Source organism: Trichoplusia ni, chromosome 6, assembly GCF_003590095.1.
Source record: "Trichoplusia ni isolate ovarian cell line Hi5 chromosome 6, tn1, whole genome shotgun sequence".
Lineage (NCBI taxonomy): Eukaryota > Metazoa > Arthropoda > Insecta > Lepidoptera > Noctuidae > Trichoplusia > Trichoplusia ni.
This window is the reverse complement of record NC_039483.1, coordinates 5,636,531-5,659,603: the sequence shown is the minus strand read 5'-3', so window position 1 is coordinate 5,659,603 and position 23,073 is coordinate 5,636,531. Positions and strand designations below refer to the sequence as shown.

The 23,073-nt window shown below is 34.2% G+C and overlaps 2 protein-coding genes and 1 non-coding gene across 6 annotated transcripts in view; 1 reads left to right on the top strand and 2 right to left on the bottom strand.

Moving 5' to 3' along the window:
* Positions 1-1,588: 1,588 nt before the first annotated feature.
* Positions 1,589-9,974, bottom strand: LOC113495379. 4 transcript variants are annotated; one of them, XM_026874073.1, is made up of 9 exons: positions 9,676-9,974; positions 8,717-8,854; positions 7,971-8,018; positions 6,935-6,979; positions 5,864-5,908; positions 4,723-4,833; positions 4,287-4,328; positions 1,873-1,917; positions 1,589-1,777 (listed from the first exon to the last, which is right to left on the bottom strand). In XM_026874073.1, the coding sequence occupies exons 1-9, from the start codon at positions 9,740-9,742 to the stop codon at positions 1,755-1,757; spliced, it is 564 nt and encodes a 187-aa protein (XP_026729874.1). In that variant the 5' UTR covers positions 9,743-9,974; the 3' UTR covers positions 1,589-1,754. The 4 variants fall into 4 exon arrangements, with proteins under 4 accessions (XP_026729874.1, XP_026729872.1, XP_026729871.1 ...); XM_026874071.1 differs by having other exon boundaries at positions 1,589-1,917; XM_026874070.1 differs by lacking the exons at positions 1,589-1,777; positions 1,873-1,917 and having other exon boundaries at positions 3,636-4,328.
* Positions 9,495-9,567, top strand: Trnav-cac. Its single transcript has one exon. It is a non-coding gene; the product is annotated as a tRNA-Val (tRNA).
* Positions 9,975-11,738: 1,764 nt separating the features above from the next.
* The window catches only part of LOC113495117 (serine protease HTRA2, mitochondrial-like), a 13,378-nt gene continuing 2,043 nt past the window's right edge, over positions 11,739-23,073 (bottom strand). The window contains 12 exon segments of the mRNA XM_026873714.1: positions 11,739-12,036; positions 12,334-12,398; positions 12,711-12,811; positions 13,464-13,631; positions 14,521-14,617; positions 14,991-15,122; positions 15,504-15,816; positions 18,496-18,734; positions 19,570-19,781; positions 20,957-21,026; positions 21,028-21,134; positions 21,562-21,694. Coding sequence (XP_026729515.1) covers positions 11,838-12,036; positions 12,334-12,398; positions 12,711-12,811; positions 13,464-13,631; positions 14,521-14,617; positions 14,991-15,122; positions 15,504-15,816; positions 18,496-18,734; positions 19,570-19,781; positions 20,957-21,026; positions 21,028-21,134; positions 21,562-21,694 — 1,836 coding nt within the window. The 3' untranslated portion in view covers positions 11,739-11,837.

Below are 23,073 nucleotides of genomic sequence, written 5' to 3'. Positions count from 1 at the left end.
CCCAGATTCAAAGGGTAAAATCAGAAATCTTTCATGAGCCTTCGATGTCCATCGGTTTGTCCGTCTATACGTCCGTCACCAACCTGTATGTCATGAATCGTGGTGGCTACATCGTTGAAATTTTCACTGATGATGTTCTACCTACTACCACGGAAATAAGCGACAGTCGTCCCGGTCAGTTGTTTGCGGCCAGTCCGACTTACACTTGAACGGGTATTTTTAAACCCGTAACCTACTGCAAAGGAACACATCCTTCTAGCCTATGACAATTACCGTTGCGAAAGAGAGCGCTATGTGAAGTGCAGTGCGTTGTCTCGCTCTATGTGAATACGTCAGGCAGCTAAAACCGGTAAATATGGACCGCTTTTATAGCTAAGGAAAAGGCTAATCAGAAAAAATACTCCACATAAAGAGAATGATGGCTAGTGATAAAAAAATAAAACTTTAAATGATAATCTCTTTTCCAATAGCCGTATATTTAATGCTTAATACTATAGTTAGTTCACTGCACTTATCTACGTACCATTAAAGAAAATGCATTCCTCGATTTAAGAACATAAAAATGCTAAATAGATGACTGTCGGATTACACAGTAGATTAACGTTAAAATCTTTTATCGACTACTTTAGTGTTTATTTTATCGATATCGATAATCGATTGTCATTCGGTTCTTATCGATTTGAACTGCAAGTTTTAGGTTTTGGGATAGAATAATATGCTTTGCCCTTCCAATTTTGAAAAACAAATGTATAAGTTATGAACCTTTAAACAATTTCCTCTTTATTTATGTACTACTTTTATGTACAATTGTAGTAAATAAGGCTGACTTAATGCCGCAAGGCGTTATCTAACACTCAACGTTAACTAACAAAAAGGCCACTTTCTAGTTTTTTCTTAATTTATCGTAAATTTTGTTTAGTTCAAACCTCACACTTATTATTTAGCAAGAGATAGCACAGTGACTATTCCACGAAATCAGATAGACAAGTACTACCTTCATCTTATTTTAGATTACCATTCGCAATCATAAACCTCCAAGTACAAAAACTTATGTAAACGCTGACACCTTTTGCTATCACATTCTTCATTCGATTCACTGCAAATTCGATTCTTCTTCAAACTAAACCTAAAGAATCGATTTTATCCCCGCCCTATTTCCTCTATTTACTTAATTCGATGAACGGCTATCCGCACAGAAATGGCAGTGCAAACACACAAAATGAAATTGTACATGTTGCTAGCACGACGAAGAAAATTGCTTTTACAGCTTCGTCGGATTTTGATTAAACTGTGTTGCCAGATTTAAGAGGATTTTTTGAATGAAGAATGTCTTTTCTGATTATGACGATGGTTTCTCCTTCAGAAGTTCTTTGTCATAACGAGTTCCTCCGTGTTTCGGAAGGCACGTTAAATTGTGGGTCCCGGCTGTTATTCCTACATCTTTGACAGTTGTTACAGGTAGTCAGAAGCTTGAAAAGTCTGACAACCAGTCTAACCAAGGGGTATCGTGTTGCCCAGGTAACTGGGTTGAGGAGGTCAGATACGCAGTCGCTCCTTATAAAAACCTGGTACTCAGCTGATACCGGTTAGACTGGAAGCCGACCCCAACATAGTTGGGAAAAGGCTAGGCCAATGAGGAGATCTTGAAGGCGTGTTTTAAGGCAGTATCAATACTTATATACAGTGCTAATAAAATGATTCTCATAAGTTTTTGAATGATTTATTTGTTGCGTCTTTGTTTTTTTGTTTGGTGTCTAATACTGTGGCGTTTTTACATCTGAAACAAATGCAATAACGTTCAACCGACCGGAGATACTTGAAAAGCGAAATCGACAGATTTTCCGTCGTTCGTGAATATTTTTATTGGTGTACCTGCATTCTGTTTCACATTGTCGACATAATCGATGTGGATTTCACCTGCAACAAATACGAAAATAATACTTATTGCCTTTATAATAGAACACATTTTAGAATGATGCATTCTAAAAAAACGTTACACATATTACATGACATCCTTTTCACAATGGCTAACTTCAGTAGAAAACGCGTAAGAAAATTAGGATCCAACATTATACATTAAACTAAACGACGAAGGACTTTAAAAAGACGTCTTCATACAGATTAAGGATATACAAAAACAAACTCATTTAATAAAGTCTTTTCAATATTATTGTGAGGCAGGCACCAGAATCTCTAGAAATCCACTTCAATGATTTTCCAAATAATTTCACTTGAATAACTGCCTTAAAAGTTCTCCAATACCCCTTGTTCTTGAAATCAAATTAAAAATCCTCCTTATTTTAAAGCTTCCATTCCACACCAAAAAACGTAAAGCAAATTCCCTCTTTTGTACCTACATCTGTCTATCGCAAGGCTGTATCTCATGAACCATAATGGAGGCTTGAACATTTCACAGATAATGTATTTTTTTACACTTTTTATTACATACGTATTTGTCTTACCCCAAATTTCTTGAATGTCAATCAATAAGTGCAGTGATTGTTTGTTAATCTTTTGTGGTATTCTGATCAGTTTTAATGAATTGATTAAATTTGTTGATCGACCTTCTAGAAACCAAGGGTTAGATTACAATTTACTTACGGAACCATGGTTATGTTTACTGCCAACCCAGCTAAAGGATAGGATTACGATTTTAAGGTTTGATTCTAGTATAATTAAATTGTTTTTTTTATCTTCAAACACGACTTCCCATTAAGAAGGAATCCGCGGAGGATTTCACAAATATTCAATTCACATGCTCAAAAACACCCAAACTCAGGACAAGCATTTGTGGATCTCACAAATGCTTGGCTACGCGGGGATCGAACCCCGACACGTCGCGATCAGTGGATTTGGTGTGGTGACCTCGACCATTCAGCTACGTATTCAACATTATGACATATTTCTAAAGGGCGTAATCTTTGAATTACCAAAAGCTTCCTACAGAACGAAGGATCTACCTCCACCTGTAAATCGTGCAGGGTGTCTAAGTCCATGTAACTTAAATATTAGTGAAATCTCCCACGACACAAAGATAAAATTTATTTAATGAAGCCAAACATCTTTGAAGCAAGACGTCGCTCAAACCGTATAATGCGCTGTCACGCTTTCACAACCACATTAACATGACTATCAGGCGTGGTGTTAGGCCCACTGTTCTTTATCATGCATAGCTTCCTTATACCTATTAAAAAGGCGGTGGGAATATCGTCTTCCCCCAAGCAACTTCGACCTCCAGAATTTTTCGTTTGTCAGTGACGTCGGTCTTACCACGATAAAAAATAAACTAAATGACCAACTTGACTATCGATTAGACGTTTATATTTTTTGATACGATAAAAGCGTAATAACGCATATGGGAAGAGTTTTATATAAACTCAATGCGTCATTAAACTGCTAATGGAGCGTGTGGGTACCCGAAATTGTGGAGAAAATATTTATTAGAAATCATATCTTACCGTATTGATCAACTGAAAAAACAAGGGTTTGTTAGTTTTTCGTTACTCTAACACGTACCTACCTAAATGTGCTGTTATGTCTATAGTATGGAATTCGTCCTTTTGTAATATATTTTGCATATATCAACTACTGATCTAGATCCCAGGCTAGATTGATCCAACATGGTAACCATAAGTTTAAAGGATACCTTTAAGATCTAAATACTTGAAGTATTTTTATGCCGTTTGTTTTTTTGTAAGCACACAATTTAAGCCTCTTGCTATACTACTCAGGCATACTTCAGCAATTATAAAATACTCAAGAAAACCTAACATGACTTTCATGTCTATCTTCGACTGCCTTAGATCAAGATGAATTAAATATAAAAATTTCTGAGATTATTCTAAGCGCATGACTGATTAAAAGTTACAAAAACTACAGCCTATATACGCCCCTTTGCCACATTTAATATGGTGGAGGAACAACCATTAATCACCGCACTGGTGTGTTAAATATTGTAGATTTATCTAATCCCTGTATATATTAGCACGGTTTTCTGTGCTACGCTAAACCACATAACCAATTTTGATAAAACTTTATCTTCATTCATCCCAAAGCCTAAGAACTAAAAAACATTTTTGCCGCATCAACCGAGATCAACACGGGTGAAGATGTAGGTAAAAGGCAGTCTAATATAAATAATATATATATGGAGCTATACTTAGATTCCATAGCGAAGTTCCTGGAATATTTAACGACGTTTCCACATTCCCTACCGGAGAAATATTGGATGAGTGATAGTCTACACATTACAGTAATACAAGAAACAATTAAAACTATAATATTACCGTCTATATCTGTCACCCGTATGTTGTGTTTCTTCTCTAGCGCTGTAAAGAACGTATTTATATAAATTTTTGGACGAAATTATACATATACCTACAGCAATTGAAGTTTTTTTAAAATCGAAACTATCGGTTTGCGAAAATTCAGAATAGGCCACCCCTCTCATCTATCCAGCCATGGATTTTTTTTATTTCCTTTATATTTGACAAGTGCCATCTTATTTTGAAATAGCTCCCTCGAGTTCCCTAGGATGGTCTCAGATCCTGACTTGATGTCTATAGAATCGCAACGAAAATGAATCGATCCGTCCTCAAACGTCATTTTCGAGGTATCGGGAGACATACCTAAATAAAAAAATAAAGGACAGCTTGGGAACCATGTCCTTTTATGCAAAGTATATTAAAAATCGAAAATAGAAATGTTATTAAAAACACTTACCGGCCATCACAGGTTTGGTATATCGATCTAAGTCTTCTTGCCCAAACCGAGAGACGAGATCCTTGATAAACGCCTTGAGGTCTGACATCCAAGTTGGATCTTGTGACATTCCTACGAAATACCTTCATAAGTACAGGGGTTCGTATGTACTTTGGCATATTTTGAATACCGTTTTTATGTGCAATGTATAAATAAATAATAATAATAAATAAATGCGGACAACATCACATACATTGTTCTGAACCCAAAGTAAGTTGCTAAAGCTCTTGTGTTATGAAATTCAGATATAACGAAGGTACCACAGATACCCAGACCCGAGACAATGTAGAAATGTGAATTTTTCATTGACCCGACCCAGGATCGAACCCGGGACCTCAGAGCTAGCGACACCTTAAAACCGGTACGTACGCCACTCGATCACGGAGGATGGAGGATTCTTAAAAAACAAAATAAGCAACTATGTTGATGATAAAATGTAATTTGATATAAGTATTTATAGAGTTTTCTTTTGTTTTTATGGAGAAAGTTGTTTGTTATTTTTAATATCCTTTTTCATGACAACTAAAACGGTATTAAAAATATGTCATTGCTTTTCAAGTCTAAAACCTTTAGAAACGTGGCTTTCGTAGAAAAAGTCTCTTATTCGCAAATATAATCGTAGGTTAGTCGTTGGAATTCATTATCGACATTAAATATTATGTATTCCTTTTGCAGGAATAGAACTTCTTTAATCAAAAATTCATAAAATGAATTTGAAAAATACACTGAGAATTACATCATACATACTTTTACAGTTGCCACCGATAACAATAAAACGTGAATTTTCAGGATTGTTTCTTTAGTTGATAAATTAGGAAAACATGTTAAAATTTTATTAGGTGCTACAAGTACAAAACAAACATACACTGACATACAAAACGATAGCTGAAAAGAGACTGATTTGTACACCGAATAATGAAACGCAACATAATTTTAAAGTTCTTTATTGTTATTTTATCGCTATAAAACTTAGAAGTGACAATTTTGGTTTTAACACTTAACTGCAACTTAAAATTGAGGGACGTTTCAGTATTCGGCTTACACAGGTCGAAATGATACCCTCCTTTTTCGAAGCCTGTTAATTATATTAATTATAACGTACTCTTATCATTTTCGGGTTTTGTCCGTAGGCTATGGACCCGTTTATCTAAAAACAATAAAATATTAATAGAAATATTGACGTTAGTGTGTAGGCATAGGGTGTTTCGTAAATGCGTGGTCATATTTTTAGTAAAAATCTTTCTTAAACAAAAACAATGGTAATTTTCGAAACTAAATGACCTTAACATGTATCCACAAAAAGCATAGTTAGTTAAGCAATGTGGATACTGTGGTCCAAATTCTATTAAGTGCTCAGTTACTTATTTTGATATGCTGAAGCAAAGTTCCGAATATGACTACCTATGTATTGAAAATTGACTATTTGGCATCATAAAAGAAAATCTCTTTAAAATATTACGTGCAAAGAAAAACTCAACTTTTCAATGAACTATTTTGGTCGTTAATTAAGCCGTTAATGGCTGAACATCAATTAGGTATATACCTAGATCCTCTCCGTGCTTCGGAAAGCACGCTAATCTGTTGGACGTAACTTAAACATCAACAGGGTTTTATGGTTGATAAATAAGCGAGTGCTCATCCGAGACAGGTCAGTATTGTATTAGTTTTCAGGTTTTTATTTTAATCTATGTTGTACTACTACTACTTGTAACAAAACGAGACCTAGACAAAATTGTCTAGAAAATTATAAGAACTCTACGGAAACAAATCAAGTAAAATACTTTTTTTTATTTTGTCTAAGAAAGACGATACGATTTTTTTCTGTTGTCGCTGTTTTCAGATGCATTATTGTTTTTCTTTTATTGCATCTTTTGTAACCTCCGAAATTGTTCTTAAACCATTTTGATTGACAGGTAATTTTTTCGGGTAACATTTTTAACTTTAAGCTGTAATTAAGTACCTTCTTTTCTAATGACAGTTAATTAGTTTGTTAGGGTTATTTTATTCTCGGCCCTATATTTTTGATCGATACTCATTACAATAAACATTTTTTAATCTTAGCACAGGCAGTCAAACCACAAAACTGGTTTTGTGGCAAATTGTTTACAAAAACTTTGATTTAAAAAATATTTAGAAAAAATCTATAGGCAAATAAAAATATATAATAACATACGTTTCTCAGATCCTTTCTTCAGGCGTTTCTCTAAAAAAGGAAAATCTGTAAATAATTATAATGTTTCGTTATCCCCTTCCCCATTCGAGCAAGGGGACAGATAGTGCACCTATCTACCCCCGCATGTATATCTACTCCAAGAGCTTGTACACTATAATACGTCCAAAACCAAACACCCAGTAGAGGATATTTTACTAACTTTAATTACAACCCTTTTTATCGTTAGGCAGGGAAATCCTGATGGACACCCACCGCCTCGGCGAAGGAAACGGATAGTGTCAGTCGTACTGACTAAACCTCAACCGCCTTACAATGTCTCCCGCATTTAGTCGGTGCGCGGCAATGCATAGTAATTCAACAAGCACCACCTATGTACCCCCTCCCCCACATATGAACCCTACACGCTTGTGCACTATAATACGTCCAACGCAGTTGGTCGTTGCCGAAGCTAATCTGGACATTATATGCATCACCAAGTAGATGAAATTTTACTAACTTAAAGTAAGTTTTTGGTTATGCGAGGAATCCTAATGGACGCCCACCCCATGGGGGGAGGAAGTGGGTCGTGCGAGACTCTTACTGACTAAACCTGAACCGCCTTGCAATGTCTCACACATTTAGTTAGTGCCCGGCATTGCATAGCATTTTCATCACAAACTATAAGTAGACCCCTGACTAAGTGACGTGACTTTACCAATCGAGGTTCTGATAAATTTGACAGACATATCTAGTCCTCTTCCAAATAAATATAAATCCTATTTTATTATTTATTACACAAAATAGAATCTTTGACTGCAAACCCTTTCTGGCTAGGGACGCGTGACATTTTACCATCATGTCTCGCAAACACATCAAACCAGTTTAGATATTCCGGTAGTTGAGACAGGCAGCAGTAACCGACTTACGCAGGCTTAAAATGGTTTACATTTTTTTTTAAGTTAAGCGCGGGAATCTTCATGGTACTATGGGGGTAACCCTAGGCAAATGAGGTTAATTTTGAAAGGGCTTATAATAAGGACTTCATCAAAATACCTACTAGTATTAGAAGTTCTCAAGGCTTTCTTCTCTATCTTCTTCTTCGTGTCTGCAACCAAGGTGTTATCGTCAACTAAGCAGAAGATTCATTAATAATAGAATAGTTCACAACTTTCATACATCGCCATCTAGTTTAAAACTGAGCAACGTTTATGATATCGGAGACAAGGTGATAAAAATAAAAGATTAACTACACTGAGATAGAACAATTTATCGTGCTCATCACAATAATATCTGGCTTGGAAATCACACCTTCGACAGTGACCTTAACCAAAAACCAAGAGACTCAAATTGCCGTACCAGAAAGCATTTCGCTATATCGTTTAAAAACTATATCATCAAGTTATCCTTACTAATATTATGAATGCGAAAGTAACTCTGTCTGTCTGTCTGTAACGCTTTCACGTCTAAACCACTGAACCGATTTTAATGAAATTTGGTACAGAGGTAGAGTTGACCTTGAGAAAGAACAAAGGATAGTTTTTTATCCCGGACTTTTGAAGAGTTCTCTTGGAAACGCGATATAACCGACCTCGACGCGGGCGAAGCCGCTGGCGAATAGCTAGTTGAGAATATATACCAGAATCTCAATTACACGACTCAATGAAAATATTTATACTATACCATCACCACCATTATCCTCAGGTTTTTGTTCAATCATTAGCGCTAACACAATTTCAGCTCTAACTTCCTCCCAATAAGGTGCATTCCACATTGCACATTTGATCCAAAACTCCATTGACTTACCGGTTCGTCTATGCACTTCTGGTACCACGTCATATCCAAAGTCTTCCACCAGCCAGTCGATGAGAAGACTCATGTCCTTTAACATTTTCTCATAAGAATCCGCTGATGATCTTGCTTTGGCTGGTTTTATAGTACTTTCTGATTAAGAAAAATAAAATTAGAGAGAAATGTTTGCCATGTACAATGTTTATCATAAGAGAAAATTGGACGTCCTTGAGGTAAATCTGTAAACCCACAGTGGGATGACAAAATAAAAATTTCTGCTTATCAACGGACTTTAAAATGGAGGGAAGATCTCAATACGTCTGTTTATTCTTTATGTTTTAACTTCATAACTTCGGACTGTATGAACCGATTTTGTTGATTTATCGTGTCATATCCATCAAGTTTTTCTTATTAGTTTTTATTTGAAGTCGCCGCCATTTTTATCCATATTCTCACAGTAAATGATATTTACTTGTGATATGATGATAAATGATGATACTTGTGAATAAATGATATTTACTACACTTTTTTGTGTCAACTTTACTAACCGTCAAAAGTTACGTCTCAGGACGGACTGACTACAAATCCCGAGGGATCAAAATTCTGAACAATATGTACTATCAAGTCGATAAGTGCAAGTAAACTTGTCTTATGTAATGATCGAACCAGCTTTACACCGTAGAATGTCAAGCAGTGAATAATAATAAATCTAATCATCGTACAGCGGTGCTGTGACGTAATCGATGCTTGTAGGCAGGCGGATATAACCGACTATTTTGCTGCTTGCTTTCAAGTTTCCGTAGTGTAGCGGTTATCACGTGTGCTTCACACGCACAAGGCCCCCGGTTCGATCCCGGGCGGAAACAGATTGCTTTTTGCTTTTACTACTTTGTTTTATACAATTAGCGTTGTTTTTACAAATTTTGTAGTTCTTTCCTTTTTTTATGTTATAAAAATCAAATTTTACATTTTACCTGAAACTGTAGTAGGGTCTTCTGGGGGTTCTTCCGCCATCCTTAATATTGGTTTGTCACCTTCCATCACGCCTAATTAAATAAAATCTTTAATTATTTAAATATGAATAACTATATAACAACCTAAAAATAAGTTCATTAAAATAAAAAATAACTACAAAAAAATGGCTGCTATTTGTAATATCAATAAAGTCCATTTACTTTAATCATACTATTAAAAATAACATTAAAACTTATAAAAACACACTCACTAGAACGATAACTAGGGCCATCGTAAGGTGCTGCCGATAAAAGAGGTATCTGAAAAAAGGTTTACAATAGAAAATAAACGGGTTATGAAAATAATAAAATATGAACAAAAAATTTAGCAAAATTAATTAATTAATTTAAAAAAAATAACATTTTCCGCTCAAGTCGTAAAAACCATATCGCAAATGTACTTACCAAAATAGATATAAAAAACAAAATCATATTTAAATTATTTTATGAACTAACGACTTCACTCAAACATTATTCTTAGAAAATTGATTGCAATTCAATTTACAATAAAAAATCATTTCAATCAGTCGTCCAATTGTTTTTTCGCAATAAATGGGATTACCTAAGTTTGGATTAATAGGAATACGTGTTCCTACGGACCAAAATGAATACGAGAAAAATATTAAGATATTTTTTTATAGGTATTCGCACAATGTACATTAATCTTCTTTTTATGTAACGTAGTTAATGTATAACCTGGTGCAAAGTTATAGCCGTCCGTAGAAATCTTACAAAACTGCTGTTTGATGCGTACCGGGATTTGAACCTACGACCATTGTCTCGGCAGTCCAACGTTCATGGCACTAGGCTATAAATACTATGATGACTAGGGGCTTAGCTGTTAATTGAAATAGAGAAAAAAACTATATTCGAGTGTTCCGTATAATACAAACAGTCTTAAAAACAACTATGTATAAAATATACATAAAACTATACAAAAATCGTACTTCTCTTGGAAATAAAAAAAACTGTCTTCCTTTAAATAAATATTTCCAGCCCGCAACTGTAAAGGAAGAAAATTTTAATTAGTAATACTATTAAAATATTATCGAGGAGCTCGTGGCTAAACTATAACCGCATAAGTGAAACGATCACAGGTTAAGCTACGCTTGACGCGGTTGGTCCGTAAATGGGTGACCATCTTTGTCATAACGAGTTCCTCCGTGATCGGGAAGACACGTTAAATTGTGAGTCCCGGCTACTATTTATACATCTTTCACAGACGTTACCAGTAGTCAGAAGCTAGAAAGCCAGACAACCAGTCTACATGTACACAAAGGGGTATCGTGTTGCCCAGGCAACTTGGTTGAGGAGGTCAGATAGGCAGTCGCTCCTTATAAAACACTGGTACTTAGCTGAATTCGGTTAGACTGGAAACCGACCCCAAAATAGTTGGGATAAGGCTAGGATGATGATTAAAACTATTACCTTCTTGCAATGTTTTATTATATAAACTATAATACATTACTATGTATACTATATATATTTAAAATGTCCGTATTTCGTATGGCTTACAATATAATCACATATAGCTCTGTTTTTTATAACACTTCTCGTAAATTTTGAAATAGATATACCTATACAATCAAAGAATTGTACAATTGGTGCCTTGACACAAAAAATATTAATTAATTGTAGGTAACATGTATTTTATTTTATAAAAACTAATAAAAAAAGACATCTCTCCTTCAATCAAATCTTGCTCAGGAAATACATTTACACATAATACATAAATAAGAAATAAAATAATACTTTAGTGATATTTCAAATCTATACATAACAAATGCGAGAATAATTTTTCTATAAACATAAACTGCATAGTTTCGATCTACGTTTTGTTAGTTTATAATAAACAAATTTAATAAACGGCTTACATAATTAACATAATGACTTTGTCACAATAAAACAAAATAAATAAATAACAAAAAATATTAGAGGTATAAAGGTTTTGGAACTCACATTTTAAAATATTTCAATTTCATTATTTTCAAAATAGATTTTTATAGTTTGCACCTAAACTTAATATTTATTGAACTAAAAACCCACCAAAAACAGGTTTTAATTTTGATTGTTGTTATTTACTCAAAATAAATTAAATACGCAAAAGCGTAATCATTAAGCTATTAAGTTTTATCGTCCATCAGATATTTTGCAAATTTACGAAAGTAAACGGAATATAACATGTTTAAAATTAAAATGGTCATTTGTTTTTGACACTTAATTAACATAATGATTTTCTCAAGTAACATATAGATGTCGCTAGCTGTCCGTACTGGTTTCGTGTTTATACTTGTCACTATGTCTCCCGGTTGTAGGCCTCCACTGTGGACATATATGAAATAGGTTTAACAATATTGGCGGTTGGCCAAAAAATTTGCTACGCTAAAATGGAACTCGGCTGGATGTATCTGACGCATTCTAGACGACTATGGCTAAACTATAGAGTCAATAGGACCCTATTGATAAAAGAAATTCTATAGCTGGCCAGGGGAGACAGATTTTCACATTACCATACAGAAAATGCGTTAGAAGCTCGGTAGAGAGAAAAGCATTCGCTTTGAGTTGGCATTAGTAGTCTTAAAAATGGTATGTACCGGATAATCATGAATTGTCACTCACTTGTAAGCTGGTGATCCAATGATTACTTTCCAAACTAAAATTCCATGTTCTATGTCTGAAGGCATCTAAAAACAAAAGCAATCATAAATTATTGATTCAAAAGGTTTTGATAATATTTAATACGAGTTCTGCACAAACTCATTTTTTCAAGCAAATATTTTTTTCACAAACATTAATGTCATCCGACTCATACCAAATGCTTATTCTACGCAAGGATCGAACCCGCGACACATCACACAGTGGTTTTCGCGTGGTGACTTCAACCACCGAACAGACACAATTACGTAAAACAAAGGCTTAAAAACCTTACGACATCTTATCTTTTCAATAAAAGTATTCGAATAAAACCTCATCCCACCTATTGTCCTTCAACTGACCTCTGGATTCCTCATCCTCAGTTCCATGAGTATGTTTGGTGTGAGCGACAGCATCGTGATGCCGAGGTACCGCCGCGACACTTGCGGAGACTTCGTCGTCCCTGTGGGCCGCTCTAAATTACCTCAAGTGTTATTATGGAGTATCAAAATACATTGTGCGTAGAAAATGTGGAGGGGATTCATAAAAGTGGTAAAAAGTTTACATATCAATTGGTGCTTAAGAAAATATCAAAATTGTAAAAAGGAAAAATAATGCTGGTATGGTATAAAATACATTTTTTTATAAAATTATAAAAAAATACAAGTTTCACAGATGTCTACAAACATGATTAATAATAAAAACGTTATGAAAAAACTTCAATTTAATATAATTATTAACTGTCAAGAAAATTTGTAAATAAATCCATTCATTATCAATTGAATAGCAATAATAATAAACTTTTATAATCAAAGAAGCAATTCATCAGACTATGATACAAAAAAAGTAAAAGAATTACCAACAACCAAAAATAAAATTAAACTTCATAACAGTGCATTCCAATAAAGTCTAACTTAAAACCACAACTAGTGTGTAGTGAATCATGCTTAAGGCTCGTTTAGACGAGACGAAATTTTCATGCAAGTTGCAGACTATTGCAGAGCCATACAGTGCCGTTTCAAAAGTAATCATTGCCGGTAATATAAAAAAACCGCTTCGTCTAAACAAGCCTTTAATATGTATTTTAGTACTTAAAAATAAAATAAAGAACTTACTCTTAGCTAGAAACTCCTTGACATAATCTATGGGTATAGCAAAGGAGATACCGGATGTGACTTTCATACTGTTGATGCCTATCGCCTCTCCATCCAAATTGACTAACGGCCCTCCGCTGTTCCCGAATGTGATAGGTGCATCTGTCTGAATGTATACCATGTCTTTGCCTGAAATTTGATATAAAAAGGTGATTGCAATTTTGCTATAACCAGCATATAAATGTCTCACTCATGGATTTCAGTTCTTTGCCAGCATTATATCTATATTAATATATAAAGCTGAAGAGTTTGTTTGTTTGTTTGAACGCGCTAATCTCAGAAACTACTGGTCCAAATTGAAAAATTCTTTTTGTGTTGAATAGACCATTCATCGAGGAAGGCTTTAGGCTATAAACCATCATGCTGCCACTAATAGGAGCGAAGTTAGGTACAATGGAAAATGTGAAAAAACAGGGCAGGTATAAATCATAACTTATAACTTCTACCCACGGGAACGAAGTCGCGGGCAACAGCTAGTATAATATACATACATTTGCCCCAACACAAGTATTGTTAATAACTTAATGCGGCTGTCTCATCCTACAGTTATGTAACTATTTTGGAACAATAAACAATTTATATTATTTATATAGCAACCAAGACCAAAATAAAGAAAGAAGTTCAATTATCATGTTTTTTTAAGTGCAGTAATATTGTTATTACAAGATAATGTGGACAAAACAATATTAATGTGATAAAATTTTGATCAACCGATATCTGATATCATGACTTAAGCTGTGATATTATTTAAGTTAAGCTGTTTATTTTTGAAAGTTGATGTGTGGTATTTTACAATTAAGATAAGTACTCTTTACAACTGCTACCCTAAGGAAAATCTCTCAAATGCTTGTGTGGACATCATCACACATACCAAACATAACAAGCATTTCTGAACTGTCCTAATATTTTTTTTATGCAATGATTAATTTCCAACTCTTTGTCCCCAGCGGTGGCCCGATAGAGACATATACAACATGACTTATTAACACATATTTGTTAGAAACTGAATGATACCCACCTCTTAGACCAAGCTCTTCACTGGCTCTCTGTGTAGAACTAACTACTCCAGCTGTGACTGTGTTACTTAAAGCCAGAGGACTGCCCATGGCAACTACCTGAAAATATATTTAGAATCTTACTTTATGATCAATGATAAAAAAGCCTTTTAAACTTAACTAACTTTAACAATATGCAGTTACATACAGTACTTACACAACAAGAATATATATCATTATTAAAGTTAATGATAGTAGATGAAAATCAGTGTTTGAATAGCATATGAGATCAAAATATGAATACTAAACTAACTGTGTTTCTGTTTGAACTGAACTATAGGACAAGTATTAAGATAAAAAGATTACTAGTCCAAGCAGACAAATTAAATTACTGGGACTGGCACAATATTTAATAAATCATTTGACTTTGAAATACTTCAAATTATCTATACATCAACATAATGCAATATAATATTTTATTTTTTATCCTTACCCATTCACCGGGCTTGATATCTGCCGAAGAGCCTAGTTTCATAGTTGGCAAGCCCTTTACAGGGATGCGTAAGGTTGCTAAGTCTGATTTTAGATCTACATCTTCTACGAATCCTGTGTGAATTGAACCATCCTGAAAACATACATAAATTATTAAGTGGATTTGTATTAAGTATTCAATTTGTTGAAAAGATGAAACTAAACTCCACTAATCAAGAAAGGCTGTTATAGACTGGTTTTTACACATTTTTTATTAAATTTCTATACAACTTTTAAATAGGCAGACATTTTCAAAGAATATAAATAGGTGTTGTGAAAGTTGGTACATAAAAATAGGTATCATAATGTATCTCAGTCTCTAAAATTAGAAAATATGTGAAGAAATTAGTAGAACAGGAAAATCTAATCCCCTATCTCAACAATTAAAACTGATGTCACACTTATGAAACTCAGTAGAAGCACTCCGTTATGTTCAAAATATTACACAACAAGAAAGTAACTTTACATCACTCACCATCAACCGTACATTCACTATAGCGTTAGGCTTGTTGACCACAACGTGAGCGTTCGTCAATATCAACCCGTCTTCCTTCACTATGAACCCAGAACCGTTCGACAAAGTCACTGGTTGACCAGAAAACAGGTCCAGTCTCCGACTGTCTTTAATCTCGATATACACCACTGAAGGCGCCGACACGGCCACCACATCAGCTATAAAGTTAAACTGTTCTCTTCTACCTTTTAAATTATTACCATCATCAACAGTCGCTGCCACCAGTCTCTCTTTCAAACTGAAATAACCTATCACCCCGGCCGCGACCGCCAGAATTCCATTATTATAACTGTTACTAGCATCATTACTATGGTTATATTTATTAGAAGCTTTCACTAAACGGCAACAACATCGGTAGTTTAAATTTAATGCGGGTTTTATGTAAAATACACGAGAAAATCTCGAAATATTCATAGTTGTTCATGGAATTTGTCAATACGACTGCGAAGGTGACATTTTCTGCCAAATCAGTGAATTGACATCGTAGTGATGTGGCTAGCACTGTTATCAGCTGTTTCAACTAGTTAAAAACAGATTTTCATTCTGCTACTTGCCACAGACACAATAAAACCATGAGTGAACGACTGAATGTTTTGTCTGCACTCTTTTCGAGGTCGAATAAACAGAAAAAAATAAAAAGATAAAATAATTCAGGCGCACATTTACAATTACAATAATTAGAATTTTGGTGTATCTTAGTGTTTTAATCTACTCATTGAATAAAAATAATGAAGAAGCTTCATACAAATCAAACATAATTTATAAACATAACTCTTTTTAAGCAGTTTGTTCCTACTCTAAAACAAAGCATGCTTGTAATAAACCTACAATGCTAACAATATCGCTTTTATAGCCAATAAATGGAGCACCAACGAAGTTAACTTACAAGTTTGTTTACTTTTCCATATGACCTTGCATACCATCAACTTGACCGAGGGCGGGAACTAAATCAACATTTGAACTGGTTTATGGAGTTTTGCAATTTATTGAACACTTTGGAAAGAGGGCATAGGTATTCCTCATACTGCCTAGCGTTTACTCACTATGTGGAACTTTAAACTGTTATCAAGGAAACTTCTTGGTAGGTGTGTACCATTTTTGTTCTAAATATAAGTCAGAAAAATAAAAACACTTTTGAGTTAATTTATTTTATAGGCACAGGTTCCTTGATGCTTTTTCATTTTAATTTGCTCTTTAAAAGGGGCTTGGCTCAGACTTGTTCCTCATTGTAGCAATACAAGTTCTACAAGCTACATTTTTTTTTTCATTTTATTCCTATTTAAAAATAACTTAAAAGAAAACTGACACAATTATTGTGAGTTTTCACGCCCAAACGGCTGGACCGATTTTGTTGTAATTTGATATGGATCAGATGATAGTAAGCTCCTAAGACTATCACAAAGTCTACTTTTATTAGACTTTGTTAAAGGAGGGTAATATATCAGCAGGTGAAGAAGCGAAAACTGCTAGTAAAACAATGAAAACCAATAAAATGTAGATATATTTATATAATAAAATTTTACATGAAAGAATACAAAATAAAATCAATAATTATTTTTACAGTAACCTATATCTATGTCTTTACACTAAGTAAAAATAGGAACTATAACTATTTACATGGGGTTATGTGCCGTATTATAAAGCAGCAGTATTGCTTGAAGAGGGGGTGGTAAGCCCCGAAAGGGGGCTATTCTCACAATACGGCCCAATTTAAAAACTACAAATAAAGATTCCTATACACAATTTTGCTAACAGGTTTAAATGTTACTGATAATTATTTTTCTTGTGACTTTTATCTTTTGGTGATAGATTCTGTATGGTGAAATAGAAATTACGTATATTTTTAAATGCACGAACTTTTTATTGTGTACACGAATCTAAGAATATTTTACCAATTAAATGGCGGATACCAATTTAATCGTCAATCAGATCAATTTCTGTGGCAATTATCACAATATTCAGATATTTGTTAATTTATAGACTAGTATACATTATATACATTTTCAAGTAAATTAATAAATATACAAAAATTTATACGTCAATGTCTTTTAAAATATAAATTACGTCTTTTGAATTTTACGTTTTTAATACATAACTTTTTAATAAAACAAAGATGTCAAAGATACATTTATGCCAATCAGATTATTATTTTAATACATTTATACAATTTAAATTAGAATTAATTACTGTACATTATATTTTATACAATTTATTGTTACCGGTAAATGCTAGCATAATCTACGTATTATTAGGTTAGGCTGTAATGATATGTTTTTTCGTCAGATAGGTACGAGACTTTGAATTATTCTTCAATTTAATGTTTATTTCATAGATTTTTCATAAAACACAGGCATAAATTTAGACAAAAAAGGCTGTTAAAAAACAACAAACTATAGTTTCTATTACAAATTTCTATGGTTGCATGATTTTGATAAACTTCGCAATGACAACTTACCAAGCATGGTCATATTGTAACATAATCCATTTGGTATATCAATATTAATAACTAACATATTACATCGTAATTTTTACAAATATGGTAGCTCATAAAAGTGCTTTAGTCAAAAGAATTTGAGAAAAAGGCAAATAATTTGGCACTCAAAAGCATTTTTGCAAAAACCACGTTTTAAAATTAGCATTGGGAATGGGCAGCTTCGACTGTTTTTCTTTAGTCAATTAATTTAATAATTGTTATACGAAAGCTCTACAAATTATGCTTTTTTTTCATTCTGTAATAGCAAAACACCTTAGCTTGTAGGTCAATTTAAGTAAAGCTACAAAAATCAACCAAGGTCTCTCTTTTGCGATATACTATCTAGGAATAAAAAAAAAACAAACTATAAGCTTTCATATAACATAGGAAATTTTAGTTTTCTAATATTCAAAAAGTGAAACTAGGATTGACACAATCACCCATTTTTACCATTCCAGAATTGACCATTAGCTGTAATCATTGTTGATTTTGTGGATATTACCATTGGCAATTCCGTTGCCATTGAGTTTCCCATTGAATGTTTTGCCATTAATTTCCCCGTTACCATTGAGCATGTTTTCCGGGTGGTAAGTGTAGAAAACTGTGCAGAATGCGGAATCGTCTCGAGGTAGTTCGTAGTCAACGTGCTTTGCTGCGAGCCAGGCGGCTCCCATTGCGCTTGATACGCGGAGTCTTACTAATTCAAGCTCTGTGGTAACCTGGAATTTATGTTGGTTTATTAGTGATATCGAGAAATAAATTGGCCATCTGGCGAGAACAAAAAGGTAAGTATGATGTATCCTCATTAGAGCTAGCTGAAGTGAAATTTATTATCTGATTATCTTGAGAACAAATGTTTCTTTCAAAGTCCAGGCAAATTAAAATATGATTTTTAATGTATGATCATATGCTTGATGAATGATACTTATTTCTTGGGCGAGATTGAACATATTGACTCATAAAATGTTTACTTTGCGCAATTTTACGACTATCAAATTTAGGGCAAGTATTTTAGGCATCTGTTTCCAGAAATATTTATTAATTTTTAACAATTTGAAATCGTTTCTCGCTACGTCGCTACTGAACTCAATCTTACGATCAAGAATGTCACAAAATAAAGCATCGTTTAAGAAAATGGCTGTCAATATTATACAAGTCCTCAAGCTATCGTTACTCTCACTAAGTAACTGACGACTTTGACTGGGGGGGTAGCCAAGTGGTACAGCCCAACACGCCAAATCCACTATGCGCGGCGTGAAGCGACTTTGATCCCGAGTAGAAATAACTTTTCCTTTTTTTATTACTTTTTATTTATTTACACTTTTATACATTAAATGTACAATGGCGGACTTAATGCCTGAGGCACTCTCTACCAGTCAACCATAGGGTGATGCAGAGATATCAAGAGGTAGGTGTGCCTACCTCTCCTGTTTTTACTCCGATATCAATTTATAGTACCAGACTGACTGATACAAAGAAAAGAGGGCCTGCTCCCAGCCATCATTAAACCATTTTACTTATTTAGATAAATCATCTTCATCTTCCAACACTTACCCGTCTCTTAGCCAGCTGTTTGAGAACCCCTGGCTTGAGTATATCCCAGCTCTTCCAAACGGACCCGACGCACACGACCCGCAGTCGCGGCGCGCTCGACCGTGTCGCGAGCGCGGCCGCGTGCGAAGCTAGTGCGGCGCCAGCTGACGCGAATATGTGGAGGGAGAGGTCATCGCCCTTGTATGCTAGGGCTGATAGTTTTGATGTTACACCTGTTGGGAAATTTATTTATAGGTTATTTCTTATCTGTTAAGATTGAATTGCTAATTAAAAGTATTGGAAAGACACAGACATTCATTATTTTGTAGGACATTTTTTGTTGCTATTAATACTTCAGAAAACCTTCAAAGTGGCGCCATGACGCGTTACGTTACGAAGCGTTTTACCCTCAAAATCAAGACAGTTTGCCTTTGGCTGCTCTGTGCTGTTTGGATTGATACCATGGTGTCTTATTTTAAAAAGCGGTCGTAGGTATACAGGTTTAGAATCGAGGTGTTCACCTTTTTAATTTTAATATGATGTTTTCAATTAGCTTATATATTTTTTTTGTATTAATACAATTATTGAGCTCAATACAAGAGGCAAAGACTAGGGTAAGAAATCTTTCAAAATCCGTTTTCATACTTTAATGAGTACCTAGTTCCCACCTACATAATTATAAAGCTTAATTATCAACCGTGCCCAATGCATTCGCTCTTTGAAAGGTCAAAAGACACTAACCTAGAATAATTTATTCAACAAACAATAAACTACATGCTATAGAAATAACAAAATGATACGAAAATAATCAATTGCACCAAACACGAGACGAGACGATTACCGCATCTCACATTCTTTATACGCTGTTATTTAAATATTAAAGATAATAACTTTACGTAGATTTTAAATGTATTTGTCCATTAACATGACAGCCTTAATAATGCAGTTTGTTTCTAATGCTTTATGCTTCATTAAAGTTTGCAATTATTTGTTTCGTAAAATATGAATCCTAAATTTAATAATTATTAAATTACTTATGTTTTACGTATAGGTACCTACTATTCAGCGTATATTTTGTTAAGTACAATATGGAAATTGATTTTAATAATTTTTATTATCATGTTTTTTAGCTTTTGGAGCTTCTAACTCAAAAAACACATCAATGTGGCAAACTAAAATGTGACCTTATGCCTTTTTTCCACGACCCCATTGATAAATCATACACATCGTGATAGGCGACATTGTCTTGGTGATATTTTTCTTCAACTACCCTTAGCACTACGATTTCGACTCGCGCTTCACCAGTATTTCGTATTCAGAAATTTCTGCTAATACCGTCCACATTGGCAACCCTACACAATAACCTTCAAAGTACTTCTTACGTCAATACTCGCACACTTTCACTTACCAGCAAACATAGACTTGTCGAAATGTTTGTAGGCGTGTGGCAGGAGGTCTGCTCTCGTGTCTGCGTCAAAAATGTTCTCTTATCACTTCCCAAACTCTGTCTGTTGGGTGGGGGGCTGGCTGAAGTCCGTCAACGTCATCGAAGACTGTTTTCACTGCTTTATGTGCGATCCAGTATGCTGTGGGGACAATTTTGAGGTTATTTTTGTTTTATCCTATACTTCTTGTAAGGAAAAGATTGCATTGTGTCAACAGTGGGACAGTTATTTTTAGTTTCATCCTTTACGTGTAAAAAGTTTTCATTGGGAAAGTGGGCTCGATGAAAAAGATAAGAGTAATTTTGGGAAAGAAAAAATATATTGAGTTCAAATTAGCAGTGTTTTCAGTTTTAACTTAAATGAACTTAAAAACAATGTAAAAGGTAATAAGGAGAAAATGAAAAGCTTTTTAATTATTGATTTACATATTTGTGTTTGTTTGTCAAGGCTTTAAAAAGTACTATATATTTATTAGCCAATGTTGATCACTTTTAGTTTATGATCTGAACATAGCTGCAACTTTCTACCAACTCGGAAGTCTTTAAAGTATGAATTAAAGTCTACGTACCGCTCCCTTCATCTCCCAATAGATATCCCCATCCACCGCAGCCATGCTGTTGTCCATCTGGAGTCCTCAAGAGAGCGTTAGATCCTGTACCTGAAATAAAAAACAAAAATACATTAGCCAGGGTGGATCTAACCTAGTATAGATAAAGAATAGTGATATGTTTTTAATCCAATTGTTTAAATACTTAAAAATAAATATATAAGCCCGCTCGCAAACCAATTAAACTGGGCCAATTCTGCTATTTACAATGGCCGATGAATTAATGAAAATTGGGTTAAAATGGCATTTTTGTGTTTTTCCTGCAAAATAATTGGAAATTCAGTACGGAACGGTACACCCAAGGTCAATACAATTAACTTCCAATTATTGTATTGGCTAAATGTTTAAAAGAATAGGAATAATTTCAAATTTAATCCGATTGCCATTCATTCACCGGGCATTGTAAAATAGCAGAATCGGGGTCCAGGTATGAAGTTTAATATGTTCATGCGCGATCATAAACTTCCATGGATTTTGATCACGGATCGCGATCAAATTGGTCAATGTCTCGCCTTGAATATTTAACATCAAGTTGACCTTTAATTTAGGAGGCAATGGTAAATGAAGTATATATTATGTGTTATGTACGTAAATATATATAGGTAAGTATAGTCGTCATCGAACGTTTCTATTAGGACATCTCTTTAGGGAATGTTCTACTTGCCATTGTTATGTATGATATGTAGGGAATATTAAATGATTTATCTACTTATAGATAAAGTTGATTGGTTCATATTAAATTTTACAAACACTCATGAATTCAGTAGGATTTATGAAGTTTTTATTTCTCATTGTTATGTAATTACTTAAGGTTTTATTCAGGCTCATTTAATCTACAGGTAATAAAACGGACTATTTAATAGTATGCTTAATAAAAAAGTATGTAGCTCTTATCAAAATGTTGGAATCCCGTCTATGGTCTCAAAATGGTTGTACTTACAGTTTTTTAGTCAATGGCCTCCCTTTCCGAAAATGAAGAGGTTTTTCGTTTATAATTGGACGTAGTTATGCAAACTAGAACCAACCCACAACATATCAGTTTTGAGAAAATCAGGTTTTTGTTTTAAAGGTGCGTTCCGTTTTGTTCTTATAAAATGTTCCTCAAACTCGGATTGGTACCTTAAACGGCTCCTTTTTTTTTGCTTTGTGGCTTGCTATATCGGCATTATCTGCCAGGATTTTTTCTGAGAAGATGTAATACACCATAAACAGAATATCTACATATATAACTCAATTTCACTCAAAGTGTGGGTGGGTTCTAGTTTGCATAACTACGTCCAATTCGAGAAGCAAAATTTTCGTCAGTCAAACCTAAATCCTTGGACCCGCCTCATCCAAGATAATAATGTTATGATTAACAAAGTAGGTCGTAATGATATAGGACACGTTCGAGGCTGATCTGATAACCTTTCACCCTCAAGACTGTCACATAGAAATAAAACACCCTTATTCCAAGATCATATGGCTTATTTT